This window comes from Mustela nigripes, chromosome 4 (assembly GCF_022355385.1).
Source record: "Mustela nigripes isolate SB6536 chromosome 4, MUSNIG.SB6536, whole genome shotgun sequence".
NCBI lineage: Eukaryota > Metazoa > Chordata > Mammalia > Carnivora > Mustelidae > Mustela > Mustela nigripes.
The window spans coordinates 110,798,805-110,818,844 of NC_081560.1; the positions used below are offsets into that span (position 1 = coordinate 110,798,805).

A 20,040-nucleotide genomic window follows, 5' to 3' on the forward strand; every position below is an offset into this window, starting at 1 on the left:
TGTCAAGTCCAGATACTAAAATTTAGGCCCTTCCTTCATGGGAGAAATCACCCTATCTTCAGAGCCCACATAAGCCCACTTTCGGGCATCTCGTAGCACATGAGGGGAGCTGGTTTTCCAGCTCGTGGCCAATTGAGAGGGAAAATAAGACAGCATGAACCCCGAGCCAACAGCGAGGACAGAGGAAGAAAAACCCAAACACTAACCTAGAAAAACCCAGCAGCGTGAGACCGTTGCAAGAAGAGTGTTTTCCCCGAACAGGACGTGGATCAGAATCGCCTGGGAGCTTTGTACAAGTACAGACCCCCGGCGTGTGAAATCAGCCCTTCAGCCTGGCCTTGAGTACAACGTAGGGCTGTATTAAGGCACACCTCCCTAGTTCGCCTCCTTAGTTAGGACAGGGATGGTCTGAAAGGTCTGTTTAAGAGAGCAGGGATTTACACAATAAATTTCACGTTTTTTACTCCGATAGTAAAATTTCAAAAGACATGCATAAATTACCTTTGGTGTTCATTGGGGGACATTGTATTTAAAGCTCCACAAGGATTAATGAACTCAAACTGCCACATTAAAGTTTATGAAGGAAATAAATGCATAAGAAAAAACAAACGGAAAGGATCAGGCAAGAAGTAAAAGAAATTGGTGAATTATAAGCACTGAAATTGAACTAATCGTTGCTATAAACTCCCATAGCTTAAGGCCTTCTACTTGGTAATTTTCAACTTTACTCTGGAATTCAGGCTGATCTTCCTTGAAAATATTTCCTTTTGTGATCTTACCTTCATGGTTCTTAAAATTGAAGCCTTTCCTGTTTGTTTTCGGTTCAGCATTCATTCCGCTCATTTATTTTTGGACTTGTCCTCATTCTCCTTTTTAAAAGGAGAATGACTTTTTCTCTCTTTTTAAAAAATGATCTATTTATTCATTGTAGAATGTGAGACAGCACGTGGTGGAGAGGACCAGAGAGGGAGAAAGAGAATCTCAGGCAGACTCCCCACTAAGCACAGGACTTGATCCCGGGACCCTGAGATCACGACCTGAGCCGAAATCAAGAGTCGGACGCTTAACCGACTGAGCCACCCAGGCACCCTCCATCATTTTCTCTTACTTTTTATTCTGCTATTACCCCATCTTGCAAAACACTCAGGTTTTATTTTCATTTATCTTGTTTTCTGGATTGGCATCTAAAAGAGAAAGCTGCCCATCCGGACGTCATTTCATTCATTCGTCAGATTAAAACGCCGCCGACACCAGGCACCTGCCCCGTGCATGGCTCTGCCCTGGGCACTGGGTATACGGCCCTCCCCTCATGGAGCTTGAATTCTGCCGTGTGAGGTAGGCTGGAGTAGACTGGAGTAGGTGCCATGAAAGACACACACAGGGCCTGAGGTAGAGGAAACTGGGGGAGAAGGGACACCCCTGTCACAACAGGGGCTTGCAGAAGCCTTTTCTGAGGCGAAGCAGGCATACGGAGATAGAAACGAGAGAAAGAGTCAGCCGCATGACAAGCGGCGGGAAGAGCGTTCCTGCTTCTCACATGATCTCGTGGCCATTGTCGTCACCTTGAGAACATGCTCTCATCTCTCCCATCTGTAGAAGTCCTCCCGGCCCACTCTCCCACAGCCCACCATCTGGTTTCTCCACGCTCTTTTGCAGCAGACCTCTGGGGAGAGCTGGCTTGCGGCCTCTGTCTCCCATTCTCTTATAAGCCCGTTCCATTTACTCCCCGAACCCACCCCAAGCCTGCCCTGGTCAAGGTCACCGTCGACCTGACCGTTCAGCCGTCATTGCACTAGACCATCTGTACCCTCTGACAGAGTCGGCTCCCCTCCTTGGCAGGCTTTTCCTCTCCTGGCTTCGCGGACTCAGCCCTCTTTTGGTTTCCTTCTGTCTTGCTGGTTACTCCTTCATACCACAGTCACCTTGGCAGGTAACCTCTCCCTCCCGGCTCCCTCATGTTGGAGTCCCCAGGTGCTGTACACCTGAGAAGTCCCTTCTTGGTGGGGCGTAGTCTGTCCTTCCTGCTGAAAATTACAACAGTTCCCTCCCCAGACGCTAATAATTCTTCTTACCTTGTCTATTTATTTTTTGATTATGTTAATCATCTCCAAATGCTATATAATATAATATTTCTTGTGCATATTACTAATTTCATGCCACTACCCAACGGAAAGAAAGCTCCAGAAGTTTTGTTCACTTATGTATTCCAAGTACGTAGAGCCGCGGCAAGCAGTCTTGTGTGAATAAATGAATCCACGTCCCTTGGCAAACTGGCTCCCCGTGTCACCTTCTGCTATTGACTCTGCCATGATCCTTTCTTCCCCAGACTGAAACCTTGAAATCATCTTTATTTTTTCAGTCAACCGTTCACTGTACACAGTCCATTCAGAGCCCTCTCCGCTCTGGTCTGTGTTGCGTCTCAAAGCCACATCGCCGTCCCAGCCTCCCAGACTTGACCTTCTTCCAGACCCTCATTCCTTCTCCCCTGGAGTGTTATTTATCCTTCCTCTGCTGCTTCCCCTCTGGTGCACCTCGTCAAACTCTGCCAGATACATCTTTCTAAAGTACAGCCTTCATCATGGTGCTCCTTGCCCAGGGAGTAAACTTTTTCACCTGGTATTTAAATAGAGATGCATGGGGCCCTGGGGGAGTGGGAGGGGGGCTGGGCCAGCGGAATGGAGTCCCGCTGGAGAAGAATCTGGGGAAAAATATTTTTTCAGGAACATTATTTTTCCCCCTCAATAGGAAAAAAGCCTGTTCATTTAATTGAAAAAAAAATTTTTTTTTAAAGTTCCTGAGCCTTTAGATATTTTTACGTATACATCAAAATGTTATGAGCACACTAAAAAATACATAAAGAATTTTATGGACCTGAACTAACAAAATATATTTAGCTCTGTAAGAAGTGCATAGTGGAAAACAACAAAAAAACCTCATGAATTTTCCTTTTTACTAAATATATTTTGATCCCTTCAGAAGTTTTGGTTTTTTTTTTTTAACTTTCAGCTTGAGCATCATAATATCTGAGTTCTTCCCATGTCTCTGCACTTTAATTGCCTGATTAAAAGATCAGCAAAAGATATGAACAGACACCTCACCAAAGAATATATACAGATGGTGGATAAGCTTATGTAAAGATACTCCACAGCATTGTTGGGGAGTGTCAAATGAAAACAACAGGGAGACACACACACCTACTGGAATGACCAAATCCAAAACACTGACAGCACCAGATGTGGGCTAGGGTGTGGTGCAGGAGGAACTCCCATTCATCATTAATAGGAATGCAAAATGGTAAAGCTGTTTTGGAAGATAACCCAGTGATTTCTTGCAAAACCAAACATATTCTTACCATACATCCCGGCAATCATGCTCCTTGGAGCAAATCAATTGAAAACTTAGGTTAACACAAAAACCTGCACATGGATGTTTTTAGAAGCTTTATTCAGACTTGCCAAAATTTAGAAACAACCGAGATGTACTTTAATAGGTGAATAGATAAACCATGGTGCATCTGTGTATTAAAATAGTATTTAGTGATAAAAAGAAACAAGTTATCAAAACACATAAAGACACAAAGGAACCTTAAACGCATATTACTAGGTGAAAGGAACTGACCAGAAAAGGCTACCTGTGGTGTGATTCTGATTTCTGACTTTCTAACAAGGAAAATCTGTGGAGATGGTAAAAAGATCCATGATTGCCAGAAGTTGGGTTTAGGCAGAGGTGGAGAGGCAGAGCAGCAGATTTTCAGGGCAGTAAAAGTACTCTGCGGGCCACTGTAATGGTGGATAGATACATTCACCGTACATTTGTCCAAACCCACAGAAGGTACAACACCAAGTATAAACCATAATGTGGACTATGGACCTTGGGTGATAACGATGTGTCACTATTGGCTGGTTATAACAAATGTACCACTCCAGGTGGGGGGCTGTTGATGGTAGGACATGGTGTGAGTGTGTGTGTGTGTGGGTGTATGTGTGTGTGTGCGTGTGCGCATGTGTGCACGCGTGCATGTGTTTGTAGGGAGGGGCTATGTGAGAACTCTTCATACTTTCCCTCAATTTTGCTGTGAATCTGAAACTGCTCTTAAAAAAATAAAGTCTGTTCATTTAAAAAAAAAATGCTTATGAGTGCTACTTGCCAGGAATGAAGTAGACCGTCGTCCCTTCCTAACAATAACATAGTACATGGGCAAACATTGGTGAGCCTATCAATACGCTCAGAATTCTTGGGAATGACCCGTCTACACTCCTGACCTTGCAGTCCACGCCATGCTCTGTTAGTCCATTTCAACCCCTTCCTCCCATCGCTCTGCCCTGCCTGTTGTCTTTCACAGAAGTCGGTCACCTTTCAAGTCTCAAGCCCAGCCTTGTCTTATCCTCAGCTGTTGGTGGCCATCCCGAGCTCTTGACCCATTCCCTTGCTCCCATCTAGCAGCCTCTCCTCTCAGTGTCTCACGTCCTACCCAGCCTCCAAGAGCCAGCCTTCATCCCCTTGTCTCAGCATCCTCAAGCCCCCCTCCGCATCTCACACCTCTTCCTCGAGGTCCCTCAAGAAGATACCACCCAGGGAGACTGTGGTCTTGGCACACCTCAGTTAGACCCTCTACACATTAGCTGGAGCTCTCTTGGCTCCACAAACTGGGAAGCAGATTCTGGCTTCAGAGCTTGTACCTGGAAGGGATTTCCTGCTAAGTGTTAACGCACACCTTCCCCCTCTAGAGGAACCAACGCACCTCTTCATCTGAAGTGCATTTCATGCAGTGGACAGAGTAGCTAACCATGAGGCCCGTGTAGTGATCACGGAGACGCAGTGGAATTATATTTCACTTCTTTCAATAACAGGAAACTGGAGTTAAAATATGGAGTGTGCTTGCAAAATACAGGGATAATGAAAGGAAGGAGAGAAGGAAGGAAAGAAAAGAAAGAAACCTTAAAGTTTTGTTGCTGAATATAAAGGTGAGCTTAAGGCGACTGTTCTGCTGTCTCTGCGAGTCGCTTGAGACGCATTCACATGTGATCTTTAGAAATAGGCTTACCTTTTATCTCCTTTGTTTTTATTTGTTTATCTTACTCAGGACTGAAGACATCAAGGAAAACGTGCTGGCAGTTCTACTCATCGTCCTGGTCTCCCTTCTCGGATTTCTGACCTTGAACCAAGGCTTTTGCAAAGATGCGTGGGTGCTCCTCTTCTGCCTCGTCATGGCCAGCTGCCAGTACTCCCTGCTCAAGGCAAGACCACCTCTAATTTTTACCATCACTAAGGTACCCTTGAAATCATGAGATGATGACACAGACTTCTGATTTCTGTTCTAGAGTGTTCAGCCTGACCCTGCCTCGCCAATCCACGTAAGTTGCAAATAACGGGCAAGGAGCTTGTCTTGTCTGTTTGTGTTAAAGATGGGGGGAAAAAACTTCTCAAAAGGCAGAATATATATCAATGTACGTAGAGTGAATATGGAAATAGAATGAGAACTCATGGTTGCCAAGTTCAGGCTCCATCTGAGGTGTGGTGGGAATGGTGGTTGGGGGCAGGGGGGGAGTGACAGGATACAGAGGGTCTTTTCAAACCCGCTGGCCTTGCCAGGGCCGGCCATACAGCCCAGGGTGGGGGAAGACTGGCCTCGGCCGTCAGCCTGCCTGCTTCTGTTTCCTGGTTCCTCCGCTGAATGTCGGACTCTGGGCGGGATATGTGTACTTGCCACGTCTCTGTTTCTCTGCTTATCAACAAGGATAATGAATACCGCTCTGGGGATTAAATAATCTGTTTTAACTTCCTTTAAAATGGTACCCGGAGCATAGATGCTGAGTGAGCAGGACATATCATCATTGGTAACATCAGTTGTATAAGCACAGGTCATTCCGTTCTGTACCTGAAGCTGATCTCCCGTCCCACCTTTGCAAGAATATTGTTACCTTTCATCCACGCAACTTTGGGCTAATTTAGAGCAGAGCCTCTGGGCTCTCTGTACCGATCTGCTGGTACTCGGACGTCCTCCCACAAACATGGTTTCCACTGACCCACCTGCCCTGCCCCTGCAGGGTGCTGGGGGATGGGGTACCAGTCCCCGCAGGTACCCCGGCTGCACACCTTTGTGCTGAAACCCTGCCTGGAGAACCTCTCAGCTCTTTGAGGCCCTTCTTTCTTTTGTTATGGTGAGCTGCGTGCCGCCCCCCTGCAACCCCGTCCCTGAGCCAAAACCCTTCCAGAGAAAGAAAGCTCGATCTTCCCTCTATTGTGCTTTGAAAAAAAATTCATATCCAGGATTTAGGGCTGCTTTTAAGTCTATGATAGCTCATGTTTAGCCCATAGTAATTAAGAAAAGCTTATAATTGGACGATCACATGGCATACATTGCTATCTTGTTAAATTCCTCTGTTCCCCATAATTGGTTTACATATAATACATCTTCTTTTATTCCAGAGTCTGAATGTCAGGATAAGTAGAAGCAGCATAATTAGGGTATTAAGATGTATTGTTGTGATTATCGTCAGAAATCTGGGTCAGGTGGTGTGCCCAGAGATGCGGAGTTCTGCAGTCTTTTCGCTCAAGCCCTCCCTAGATGTCACATCCTCCTCCAGCTTCAGAAAATACACCCTCCTTTCTAGTAATGGCACTTCAGTGTCACCGCTTTCCTGGGCGTCTTGGGGGAGGGGTGTTAGATGTTATTAAACCCTCGTGTTTTGCATGTACCTTCCCCAATAATGCAGACCATGCTAGGAGAGGTGATGGCGGGGACGGCCCACGCAATCCCTGTGGACCTGTCGTGGCTGGTAGCGGCCACCCTCTGTCCTCGCCCTGAATTGGGGTTATGGTGCCTTAACCAGTCGAGTTCCTAGAGGGCTTGGTCAGCGGCCGTCCTGTATCGGAGCGAGCCTATGCACAGAGAGTAAGAAGTGACTTCTCTTACTGTCGTCGTTAGACATTGTGTGTAATATGATGTGCTCGGTTTCTAGGTAGATTAGCCCCCGATTCGAATTGCCAGCTTGCTGACAGTTCTGGAGGGGGAGAGAAAATACGGGAGGTACGAAATGGTTCTTCTTGCCTTCTGCCTGCGCCATGTGGGCATTTAGAAGGCGGATGCACGATCTCCAGTTTATAAATGTGGAAACCTCAGGGAGGAGGTGGTCAGGGGAGCAAACCAAGTCTGGCCACTGAGGTGGCTCTCGGGACCCGACTCCTGCCCTGGGCATCACATGACCCCAGGTACTTTCCTTCGCTTTTCAGATATAAATGCAGAATTAATGTCGTGCTGGTAGATAACGGTGCAATAGACCCTGGGGGCTGACAGGGATGCATCTGGTTATAAAAGAAAACAGGTCTAGGTGAGCCGAGCCTAAAACACTTGACGGTCTGGGTGGACCCCAGCAGCATTTGAGGATCGGTGACTGGCCGCGCAGTAACGGACAATGAGGCTTTTCCCGGGCATCCCCGGATCTGCACGCAGTCTCACCAGCCATCACCGCTGCAGATCGCCCCAAAAGCGAAGTTCAGGAGGGTGTCTAAGAGGCAGCAAGAAACGGGCTGGTCCTGGGCAGAGCCAGACTTGGCGGCCTTCCCAGGCCCCACAAGGATTCTCAGTGGGTGTGGCTGGGGCAGCCCCTGGGAATCCATCACCCCTCCCCGCCCCCAGGGGATGAAGGTGGGCAGTGACCTCAGATGCCCCGTGAGCCACCCTGGGGTAGCACGCGGGGTTGGGGATTTGAATCCAGCCTTAATCATGTACAAACCCAGAGATCTTGGGTGAGTCATTTCTCTGTATCTCGTTTTTCACCTGTGCAAAAGGAAATCATGAAATAGGATGGTGTGGGGATGAAACAAGACGGCGTCTCGAGCGCTCGGCCCGGCACAGTGCCTGATACTGTGGAAGGAGCTGACAAATGTTAGCAGGTTTTTTTGTTTGTTTATTTGTTTGTTTTGGGGGGGTGTAAAATACGGATAATAAGAGCAACCTCAGTTGGATTTGGTAAAGACTGAATTGGACAATACATACAGTGAGCCCAGCACTGGGCCTGGAATATAGTAAGTTTCCTGTTTCCTTGCCACAGTACAAACTCCAAAGAGCAAGGGCTGAACTCGTTATGTGTTCTGGTTGGTCAGCTCTGACTACTCTATAGGGAAGACATTTAGTACCACTTCTTATTCTATAAAAAAATCACTGGGAATGGTTTTTTGAAGATTTTATTTATTTATTTGAGAGAGAGACTGTGCATGTGTGTATGAGCGGGGGCGGGACAGAGGGAGATGGAGAAGCAGGCGCCAAGCAGGGAGCCCGACATGGGGCTCGATCCCAGGACACCAAGATCGTGACCTGACCTGAAGCCAGACTGAGCCATCCAGGTGCCCCAAGAATGCTTTTTTGTAAATAAACTTTTTAATTTTAGAACATTTGGGAAGATAATACAGAGAGTTCTCATATACCTTACACATTCATCACCATTAGTGAGCCCATAGTGACACATTATTAGGAACTAAAATCCATGTTTTCCTCAGATTTTTTTAGTTTTAACCTAATATCCCTTTTCTGTTTGAGGAACTCACCCAGGATAGCACACTGCTTTTGTTATAGTGACAGCTTCTCAGACTTTCCTTTTTTTTTTTGATGACCTTGATGGTTTTGAGGAGTAGTGGTCAGGGATTTTGTAGCCTACCCCTCAGCTGGGATTTATCCGACGTCTATGTTATGATTAGACTGGGGTCATACACCTTTGGGAGCAAAGCCATCCAGGGGAAGAGAGCTTTTCATCACGTCACGCTGAGGGTACGGACTGTCTACCTGACTTACTGCTGTCGGTGTTGACCTTGATCCCCTAGCGTTTATCAGAGGCGTGATCTTGAATGACATATAAAAATTTTCTCAATCCTCAGTCCTAGGAATGAGAGGGTCAACTTAGTCTTCGTGGCTCTTGATTGAAAATGAAATTATATTTATCTCTTCGGTTATGTACTTGCTTTGCTCCAAAAAAGTGTTCTTTGAAGCCTGAGCCACTCTAAATGGCCTTCTTTGAATTTTATCGACTGGATTTCTGCCATGAAATAGGGGCGGAACTTAGGTGACCTCCCTCTTGTCTGTCTTTCCCTGCCTCTGAGGGACGTGCTGAGGCGGTGGGCCAGCGTCTAAGGTGGTGCAGGCAGAGCGATGGCACTCGGCCCCACTCTGAGGGGTACTGCCGCAACCGCCTTGCGTCCCTCTTGGCTGGACAAAAGCATCGACCCGTTTGTCAAGATTCATAAACCTGAAAGCTAGCAGGCTGGCCCTGAAAGACATCATTCTGTGAAATGAAATTATAAACTATATGAAATTATAAACCGAGCTTCCAAAAACTCACTTGCCTGCGCCTTTTCAATTGTTAAAGTAGTTGATCGGATTTCAACCGTATTTAAATGGAAGTAGCATTTTAACAGCTGATAGGAGTTATTTGGCCTTTTGGTTGCTGCGTATCTACTACTGCCTTCTCTGAAATGTTTTGGGTTCCCCTCTACACCCCAAGAGGGAGTCACAGCCTACTCACTGGCTCGGGTTCTCTGCGGGCTCTGCTCTCCATGGGCAGAAGCCCCCCCCACCCCGTGTTCCTTCTTTTGCTCCACACACAAGGGGAATTGAAGCATATCGTTAAAAATGCTCGGACAGCGCATTTGGGTGGCTCAATCAGTTGGGCGACTGCCTTCTGCTCAGGTCATGATCCTGGAATCCGGGGACTGAGTCCCACCTCAGGCTTCCCATTCGGCAGGGAGTTTGCTTCTCCCTCTGACCTTCACCCTGCTTGTGTTTTCTCTCTCTCTCTAAAATATACAAGTTTAAAAAACAACTTAAAAAAACGCTCAGATGACTCTAAACGGACAGCTGAGTTACTAACCCTAAAGTAAAGAAGAACTTACCAACAAGCGCAGAGCAATGAGGTCTGAATCAGTGAGCCTGCACCATCGTTAGAAACTATGACGCAGTGAACCCCTGTGCTAGTGGTGGCGGTTCAAGGTCCCTAACTCAGTGTCCCAGGCGGTGGATGGAGCCTGCGGTTATCGTTCTTACCCTTCTCCCCCCTCTAGAGCTCTTTAAGGGAAAGTCAACACCGAAAACTGTTGCTGATGCTGTCCCCCAGACCTCGTATTTGCTTCGCAGTATGTGCTTAAAGAATGATGGTTGTGGATGAAATTCCGTGCCGTCAGGCTGCGTCCCGGTGCTGAACGCTCTCCTCTTCCTGGTTCTTGTTGGGAGCCAGGATGCAGTGGCCAGCACAGATCCTCAGGCTGGGGACAGATTTCTTAATTTGGCAAAAAATGAAGGCATAGAATGTGTGCCTCCATTTACTCTTGGCAGAATGAGAATAATAAATACTTCTTAGCGTTGTACCGAGGATTAACCATGTGGGGCCTGGAGTGGGATACTTGTTAGCTCTTGTTGTCCTGGCTGTTCACAGCAGCCAACAAAAATACCGGGTCCCTGAACATGGCCGGACCAGCAGGTGTGCAAACTCCATAGGTCCGAGGGGTCCCTTTCCTGCCCCATGGACCGAGGAAGCAGAGGACACCCATGTGTAACGCCTGTGGCCCACACTGTGGCAGGCCTGCGACCTTGTACGTGTGTGTGTAGGGGGGGAGCTGATAGGAAATCCAGCTGCACACGCAGACAGTCTCCAAGATGCCCACAGCTGAAGCTGTGGCTCTCGCCCAGGGTATTTTAAAGTTGAAATCACATGGGAAGCAGTTGGATGACTTGTAAAAAAGACTGATCAGACTTTAGCTGGCGGGATGAGTGGAATTTTTCTATTGGATGAAAGAAACATCCATCCTCAGGGGTCTGATGATTGATTCATATGTGAAAGAAGGAATTGGGGAGCAGGGGAGCGGATATTTGTAGTAGGCGTTGTTAGGAATTGAGAAAAATAAAAGTGGCGTCTATGCCACACACCAGTGATACGCTTAGAATGGTTTAGGGACCCAAAGCCTGGGCCAGGAAGGGAAGCGGAGCTTTGGCATGATGGTGAAGGCAGGCTCTTTGCTAGTGAACCAGCCTCGAGTTCTGTCCCATAAACTACAATTAGGAAGGGAGCATTCCCCTGCTCATACATAAAGTTGAGCTTGGCAGATTTAAGATGATATCACAAACTTGTTCAAGACCAGAATTTCCATTCCTAGAAAATGTATTTTTAACCTTTTAGGAAAAGAAAGAATCAGGGCAAGAGGGAGGCAGCTCTTTAATTTTATATCCTAAGCAGTGTCATTTTGAGGAATATCTCATATGCTTACGCGTTTGTATATCAAGTAGCTGTCTATACCAACCAAGTTAGTTTGCTTTTCACTTGATACAAAATGCATTAGGATTTCACTTAGGCTTTTGTTTCAATTTTTTTTTTTTTAAACGCAGAAGTATTCCCATACCCACTAATCTATGACCCAGTTGGATTCAAAAGGAAATTTTGTAAGAGTGCAAATATTCCTTTCAAGACTGAGTCTGGACTCAGGGCCAAACATAGCCAGCCCCCATGGACAGCCTGTGTTTTCCTTCCTATTAAAAGATGGTCTCAGAATAGGACCATTTCTATTATAGAAGCAGTGGCAATTTAAATTGCATTTCTAAATATAACATATTCAAGGCAATGACTTTAAATATTCACATCCGAACCCATATCACTTTAATCTTTACTTTTTATACCCAAAGTAGTTCATGAGTTGCAAAGAAAATCCTCCCCCTAATTCATTTTTGTTGGTTTTTTTGAACCTTACGAATTGTGCATTGGTTTATGACATGTAAATTCTTCATTGGCTTTTCTCCTGGAAAATTTCATTTTATATCTTTTCCCTAATTTTTCTATCTATTCAAGGAGAAGAATAAAAATGTTTCTACTTATCCTCATAACAATATTTTGAGGGCTAAGATGAGACCTGTTAAGTTTTTGGTCTTCCTCAAAGGAAAATGTATATAAATGGTGAGTTTTTTTAAATTGGATTATTCCCTCTGCTATGCTAAGACATTTTATGCAATCTCTGCGGGTATAAATTTGCACCTGTGCGATCTTGCTTTTCAAGACAAGGAAATCAAAGCCCACCACTTATAATTCTCTTTCTTATTAATAGCAGGGTTCAAGGTAGACCATGTAAAGCAACCAATGGCTTATATTAGTTTTGCTCTTGAAATGAACAATACAAATGGATGTTTTGCTCTTGGGGAAGCATTGAATTAGATCTAAATTGTATCCAAGGATGGTAATTAAATTTTCAGCTAAGTCTTGTTGAGTCTGAAAGGCATAACATTCTTTTCGATATTCTTGTTCTTGTCAGAATAAGTATCCGAGGTTTTTGGTTTTTTTTTCTTTTCCTGGTGTTTTGTGTATGTGCATTATTGCGGAGGGGGGATGTGATTTACGGCTTTGATATTATGATATGAATTACTGACTATGAAGCTTTTGTCACTTAATCAAAATAATAGGTACCATTCAGACATTGTGTTTGTTTTCTAGGGACACAACCAAATCATAACATATAGCAGACCAATCTATTTTTGTGTGCTGTGTGGCCTTATTTTGCTTCTTAATACAGGGGCCAAAGCCCGGCACCCTCCCACTTACATTGTCTATGGCCTGAAGCTCTTCTCTCCAAGGTCCCTCCAGTCAGCTAGGGACCTCTTAATCGGTGAGTGAACTTGGGGGCTGTGGGGAAGAATACAGAGGAGGGTGGGTACGTCTCCCTTTTATATTCTGAATTGCTAGTGGGAGAAAACCTCCTGTGTGATTACTGGATGAAGAGATGTGCATTTCTCGTTTGACCTGTACACATTCAGAAGATGATCTGGAAGCTGGAGCCCCACAGCATCCAGCAGCAGAATGATCCTAAAGGAATGTGGTGTCCGTGACCAAGAAGGCGTAATGCTGTCGTAGCAGAAGACCAGGGGCTGTGGTGCCTGGTGCAGGATACTGGGGGCTCCCCAGGGTCAGGGTGGTTTTGCCACTGGGGTGGCGGTCACGGTCCCACCCATGTGGCACAAACACTCTGGCAAAGCCTGAGTGTGCATGGTTCTTATTCCAGGCAGCGTCCCGGATGTGCTAGGCACCCAGCCCGTCACTGGTCCTCTAGGCGCTCCCTAAGGTCTAGGCAGTGTTTCTTGTCAGGTGCTCTGTTTGCAAAGGGAACCTGCCCAGGGTCGTGGTTCAGCGCCTGACTGTTTGAGTTCCAGCTCTGCTACTTTGCTAGTTGTGTGACCTTGAGAAAAATTCAACAGTATATGGGGACAAAAATAATACCCACCTCTGAGGTCCGTACGAGTTTTAAATGATTTAGTACATGTAAGCCTGAGGACCAGGGCCGGGCACCAGGTGTTAGCTGTTCTCATTGTCATTATCACTATTATGTGGAAAGGCTGGCCCAGTGCTGTCCTCAGCTATGAAGACATCACTGCCAGTGCTCTGAGAATTCTTGCCATGACATGCAAAGGTTGACACGCATGCCAGCCTGTGACTGGCTGTGATCACGTTGCCCAAATGAGATGATAAAGGGCAAGCACCAAAGACACAAGCCCCTGTGAATATCTTACTCAAGAGGAGCTTTTCAAAGTCAGAGATTCCACATCATTCTTTCCCTGGCCCCCATGACAACTCCCCGAGTCTCTGCAGTGGGACTGGGAAGGGCTCCCAGACACGGCATATCCTTGTGTTCTTTATGGGTGGCAACCATGGTAGACATGCTGCCCTCTGACTCTCCTTCCCAACCACTATCCCCCCATTCTTCTTCCTACTGTATTGGCAGTAAACTAGCCACTCCCCCACACGCAGCCCCCCACCAGCCCACCTTTGTCTGTGTCCTCTATATCTCTCTTCCTGTTACATCATGGGAGGGGCTGAGTAGCTCAATAATAGCGAAGGGTCAGGCTCCGTGCTTAGAGAATCTCTGAGCTCAAGTAGGAAACATGGAGTTGGGGGGTGGGATGGGGGGGCGAACTGATCCCATGATTAGGTTCCCAGGCTGTGCCTCTTGCCCAAGAATATTTGCTACTTACTACCCTCTCGGATATTTTTCACTTTATTTTTTTTATATTACTTGAAGTTCTGTCAGTTGGAACACACACACACACACACACACACACCCTGAGAAAGAATTTTGGAAACTTTTACCTTCCTATAAATGAACTGACCCAACTCCCTTCTGAGATGAAGCAATGAAAAAGTAAGAGTCTGAGTAGACACAGACGCCCAGGCACAGTTGTGCAGGCTGGAGACCGTCCCTTCCTGCTGTCTTCTTGCCGACAGCAGTACTGGAGTCCAGAGGGCAAGGACCCAGGGGTGCCTGGGGATTAGCAGCAGAGAGGGCAGGAAAGCATTTTGGAAGGTGTTCAAGAAACACGTGTCCAGGGCGCCTGGGTGGCTCAGTTGGTTGATCAGGTCATGATCCCAGAGTCCGAGATCGAGTCTTACATCAGGCTCCCAGCTCCACGGGGAGTCTGCTTCCCCCTCTGACCTTCTCTCATGCTCTTTCTCACTGTCTCTCTCTCAAATAAATAAATAAAATATTAAAAATAAGAAACACATGTCCATGTCCAAAGGTTGCCTCCTTTCTCTGCAGCCCACACTCAATCTTGGGTACCTCCTGACCACCTTTTCCCAGGATCTCGAGCATGGGTTAGTGTTGACAGAGCTTCACCCAGAACAGGTCACAAGGATGTGGGGGTCTGACCTGGAGCCCTAACTACCTTGGTGACTCCTCGTCTCATCCCCATCCCTTGTGTTCCTGTTCTGGGTGCCCCGGACAACCTTGACTGTGCTAATTGATGGCCCATTTCCTCTAAGCTTGGCCCCATCTTCTCTGCCCCCATAACCCATATTTCCGTAGCACCAAACCATCTCGGAGTCGTCTGTTCACTTGTGATTATTTGGCTAATGTCTGTGCCCTCTCTAGCCTGTGCGCTGCTCGGCAAGGACAAGGCAGAGCCCGTGCCTCTTTTTTCTCACACCGACTCCCTGGCACCCCATGTTGTGTCTGGTAAATACAGGGACTAAAGAAATGCTTGTTGAGTGGATGGGCTAATGAACACAAGTGTGTTTAAGTCGTAAGGAAATTAATGTACGGGTGAGCGTTTGGAAGACTCATTCACTGTCGTTCTCCGACTGGTCACCTCGGCCCTTATAGTGAGTAGGGACACGATAAGCACCTCCTGAAGGTGATTTGGAGAAAGAAGAAGAAAAGGGTGTCATACATTCTGTGTAGAAATTGTTTTTCTGTACACGGTTGTCTTTCATTTCTCTTTTTCTTTAATTTGCTTCTATAAACAAGCCAATGCCACTGAACGCATATAGTTATTTGCAACAGCAGATTTGCCCTGGCATCAGAAGGCAAAATGTTACGAGGGCTCAAAAAGTATGACCTTAGTGTACTTGGTAAAAGCCTGAGGTCTTACTTTTAGCAGAAACCCTTGTTCTAAAATCAGCTACTGGCTACATGTATTCTCATTTTATTTTTCTTCAGACCAATTCCGCTGAGGGGAGGAGATGAGGCAGGGAATATGGCCTTCCTTGTCTTTCTCTCTGGAATTCCCTTTTCCTCATTAAAGCTTTACCTTAAGAGATATTTTTGTCTGCTTGTCCACGGTAACAAGTAAAAATAGCAGTAAATAAGCGAGCAAGCCAGCTAAATGACTTCTGGGACAAAGAAAAATGGGAAAATAGAACAATAGCAATCCCCGTGGAGGGAATGTGTTAAACACACTAATTTGCACTGAGCAGGAGAAGATTGTGGAACGGATTTAGAGCCATTGGGAACGAGAGGAAGGCGACAGAGGTGTATCCTGATTTTCTGACTTGATGAGGGAAAGCAAGGGCAGTTCAAAGTCATTGATTCTCCTGTGTGGAGGCTCTGCACCCTCTGTCCCTTACTGCCACGGGATCTGTGTGTATGTGGCTCCCGCCAGGGTTAGGTTCAGAGACTAACAAGGAGAGAAGGAAAAATGAGGAGTGAACAGAAGGGTATTGGGTTGAAAAAGTCGTGTATGTTTCCTCTAGCTGCCATAACAAAGCACTCCTCATGGGGGCCTGAGAACATCAGAGATTTACTGTCTCGTGGTTCTGGAAGCTGGGAGTTTAAGATCTCTGAAGGCGCAAGTGAAGGACTTGCCCTGGCCTCACTCCTTGGCTCATCAATGGCCTTGTCCCTTATCTGTCACATCATCTTCCCTCTGTGTGTGTGTGTCTGGCTCTGTGTCCAAATTCCCCCTTCTTAGGAGGACAATAGGCATATTAGATCAGGGCCCACCCTCATGACCTCACTGTAACTTGACCATGACCTGGATCCTATTACCCGGTGAGGTCATGTGTACAGGTGTCATTTTGGAGGGACACCTGGAGCATTTAAGAAAAAGGACAAGAGAAAAGCAGGAACTCAGCCCGCGTGACCTTGTTTTCCGTCGTGTAGTCGAGAGTGCCATGGGCTTCTCATGCTGTGGTCCTCTTCCAGCCGGTGCTGGGGAATGTGAAATATTTCTTTAAACCGGTGCCTTACTGCTGCTGTTTCTGTTACCGGTGCCTCTCCTGCTTTCTGCACAATACCTCTCCCTCAAGAGAGAGACGAGGCAGCCGGGGAAGGGAGCAGGAAAGGGGCAGGGAGTATTCGCGTCTGCTGCTTTCAGCCAGAGCTAACCCTGCCCCATCCGCCTCTCAGGGCAGATGGGGTCAGATGTGAACCAGTGCTGGGAGATGACCCCGGTGGGAATTGGGCTCGTGGGGAAGATGGAGAGCTTCTGTTCCTGTTTCATGCGAGGAGAGCAGCATCTCAAAGGCAAGCATCCCCATCAGATAGTAGGACAATGGAAGAAGGCGGGATGTACGCGCCAGGAGGTGGGGGACTTGGGGGCCAAACTTGGGGACATAAGACAGGGTCAGTGGCAGGGCTTGTTGATTTTTATGGGGGGGGGGGGGGAGAATGAAAGACAGAGAAACACTGAGGTTAATATTTTTACCTAATTTTTCCTTCTATGACCCCTGCTGTATATTCAAAATACTCCTGTGGGCACTTCTCTCTTTCGTCAAAAGGCACAAAATGTTTCCGGGAGGAAGGGGAAGGGACCGCGGAGTCAGTCCTCGTTAGCTTGCTCAGTCAGAGATAGGAACCTCTGGGCTACAATTTTAATACTTCCCACTAGCATCACTTTAGTGAAAGCCTACAAGAGGAGGTTGGCTTTCTAATTATCCCACAGATGAGGAAGCCAAGAGGTCTTCAGTTCTTCGTGTCGTATTTCAAAAGGAGCAGGAGCAGTGCTAGAGTGTGCCCTGAGGAACGGGCTGCAGCGTGTCTGGAGATGGGGCAAAAGACGGATGTCCCCACAGTGGTGGTTCTATGCGGTTGCAGCCGTAATAACTAGTCCCAACCCATGGCAGGTGCATCACGGCTCACTGCAGAAGAGACCCGTAAAATGGTTTGGGTTAGAGCTGTCCGATGGTAGCCCGGGCTTGCCTACTGAAGCATGAGGTCCTCACTTGGAAGGGGCTCAGGCGGGAAGAGTGGCTGTCCGTTATAGAAGGGACTATATGGGTCCTTCTCAGACCCTAACCCTAACCCTAACTCACTCACTTAGGACAACCTACAACAAGGCAACTTCAATAATGCCAACCTTAGAGATAGGTGGAGGTTTGGGGACAACTTACTGGAATGTACCCCCTTCTAGAAATACTGGTTCCAGGGCTCAGTGCAGGTCACAGGCAGGACAATGGGTTAACACAGAGATACGGCACACTAGAGACACACACTGTATATATTCCCATCGACTCCCTAGGCTTCAGTTTTATTTCCATGCTATTTTAATTCTGCTTGTTTTCGCCCCAAAGCCGCAACAGCAATAGTCATGGGATAGAATAGTAATGAATATCATTGTTCACATTTAAAAAAAAGAAACAAGCAAGTTACAATGTTTTTATTTGTAAGTGTTGCTTATAAAGAAATGGAACCATACTAGAAATTTCTGCATTTATGGTAATCATTAGGGAAAAGGAGGAGTAGCCGTGAGAGAAAATTATACACCCTCTCAGTATTATGCTAAGAAAAAAAAAAATCTTTGTTCACAGGGAAAATTGCTGACAGCCACAGGAACCTTTTTTTTTTTTTTTGGAAAAAGGGCAAAATGACCTCAGCAACTTCAAGCATGATTTTCTAATTGCCCTACTAATGCAGGAAACATTTGGTTGCTTTTTTTTATTATTATTATTCACGTGAGTTACAGCAGGACAGATGAGATACGTTGCCTCCGCCTTGCTCTCTCCTTCCACCTCCCTGGCTTGGATTTTAAAGCCCACAGATCTTCTGCTCGAAAACATCCTGGAGAGGAGCTCGATGCTGGGCTCCTCGGTGGCTGCAGTGAGCCGCTGTTCTGTGCGCCCAGCTGTGGCTTCCCGCCTCTGCTGGCCATCTCTCCAACGGATCACCCTCAAGACACAGTTCACTGGCTCTCGTCCTTTTCCCTTCCAAGTTGAGGTTTCATTACCCAATGTGTTTCTTACAGAAAACGCTTCCTTACACCTGCGTTGGTGACCAGTTTCCAGTATTCAGCTGCTTTAAAATTTTCTTTCACACCCATACTTCTCCCTGGAGTTCTTCATTCTTGGTGTAGTTTTACACACACACACACACACACACACAGCTCTTGAGGTGAACTAATGCGATCTCACCATGCCTTCCGTCCACCCCTACCCTGGACAAGAGAACTCCAGACTACAGTGTAGCCTGTCATCTTCCTTGCGGGGTGTGAATCTCAAAGTTCAGAGAATAAAATTTTGATGCTCCTATGTTCTATAAATTAAATTTCAACTTATTTCCTTTTATAAAAGATGTATTTATTTATTTTAGGGAGACAGAGAGAGTAGGGGGTGGGTAGGGGCAGAGGGAGAGAAAGAGAGAGAGAAACCCAAAGCAGACTCCCCACTGAGGGCAGAGCCCTGTGTGGGGCTCCATCCCAGGATCCTGAGATCATGACCTGAGCCAAAACCAAGAGTCAGCTGCCCAACCCCACTGAGCCACCCAGACACCCCAAATTTCTTTTTCTTCTATCTTTCCCATATCTCTGAGTTCCATTCACAAAACCTGAAAACAAACAAACAATTGTGTCCTATAGAGTGATGTCCACCAGCAGATCAGTATTTGTATCCTATTCCCTACTTTGATTGAGAAGTGGATTCCTCACAAGATGCTCTGGATTATTGCAATATCATTGAAATCTTGCCACAGAAAACATTACAGCATAATCACCACGTGTATCAAAATATGGCTTCAAACCCAAGAACGTTGGAATATTCTCTTGGTATTATAGAAGGATTTGTCCCATACTTTCAAGCCACTGTTAGCAAGGGCACATGACATGCGAGGACTCTCGTTTGTACGGTTCCACGATGGAAAATGTGCATTTCTGATTTTCAGAAGTTGGTGAAGCCCCCCGCCCCCCACCATCCCCACTCCCGCTGTCAACTGTGGTCTATGTTCCAAAGTTCAGGCATATGGGTTTTCAAATCAAATTTCCTTAGTTTTATTGGGGCTTACCAGGATCAAACTTCACTGACATTCTCCTCAATAAACTGAGACAGAAGACAGATGTGTCACAGCAGAGGGAATGGCAGTTTCTGTGTTCTATGAGACCCAAGTTGCATACACGTGTGGAAGAGGGAATGACAGGGACAGAACTGTAAAATGCGGCTCTAGCATGTTCGATTTCCTCCAACGAATGATCTCTGTGAAACACGGAATCCTGGCATGTGGATGTCTTGCCCAGATGCACTGTTCCGATTCTGGGTGGGGGCACCCTCTTCCTCTGGTCAGGCAGGGTCGCCTTCATGTCCCAGATGCTCCAGTCCCCAGGAGGTCAGGCCTGTCACTGTCCCACTGTCACCGTGTGTGGTTTCCTCATCACCACCCTCCCCTGTTCCTCTGCGAACTTGGAGTTCCCACTGACCTTGAATTTCATGTGGCGTTCAGGTCTCAAGACCTCAAATGCTCCTGGGGACAAGCCCCAAATGAGGAGCTCCCAGCTCCAAGTTGACACCTCCTACCCCCATGCAGGGAGAGAGCTGC

General features: G+C 46.7%; 1 protein-coding gene across 2 annotated transcripts in view; it reads left to right on the forward strand.

Annotated features, from left to right (window-relative positions):
* PCNX2 (pecanex 2) overlaps window positions 1–20,040 on the forward strand; it is a 313,350-nt gene that overhangs the window by 94,020 nt on the left and 199,290 nt on the right. For both annotated transcript variants that reach the window (XM_059397306.1, XM_059397305.1), the window contains exons 11-13: window positions 5,084–5,237; window positions 5,322–5,354; window positions 12,465–12,636. In XM_059397306.1, coding sequence (XP_059253289.1) covers window positions 5,084–5,237; window positions 5,322–5,354; window positions 12,465–12,636 — 359 coding nt within the window. The remainder of the gene's footprint in view (window positions 1–5,083; window positions 5,238–5,321; window positions 5,355–12,464; window positions 12,637–20,040) is intronic.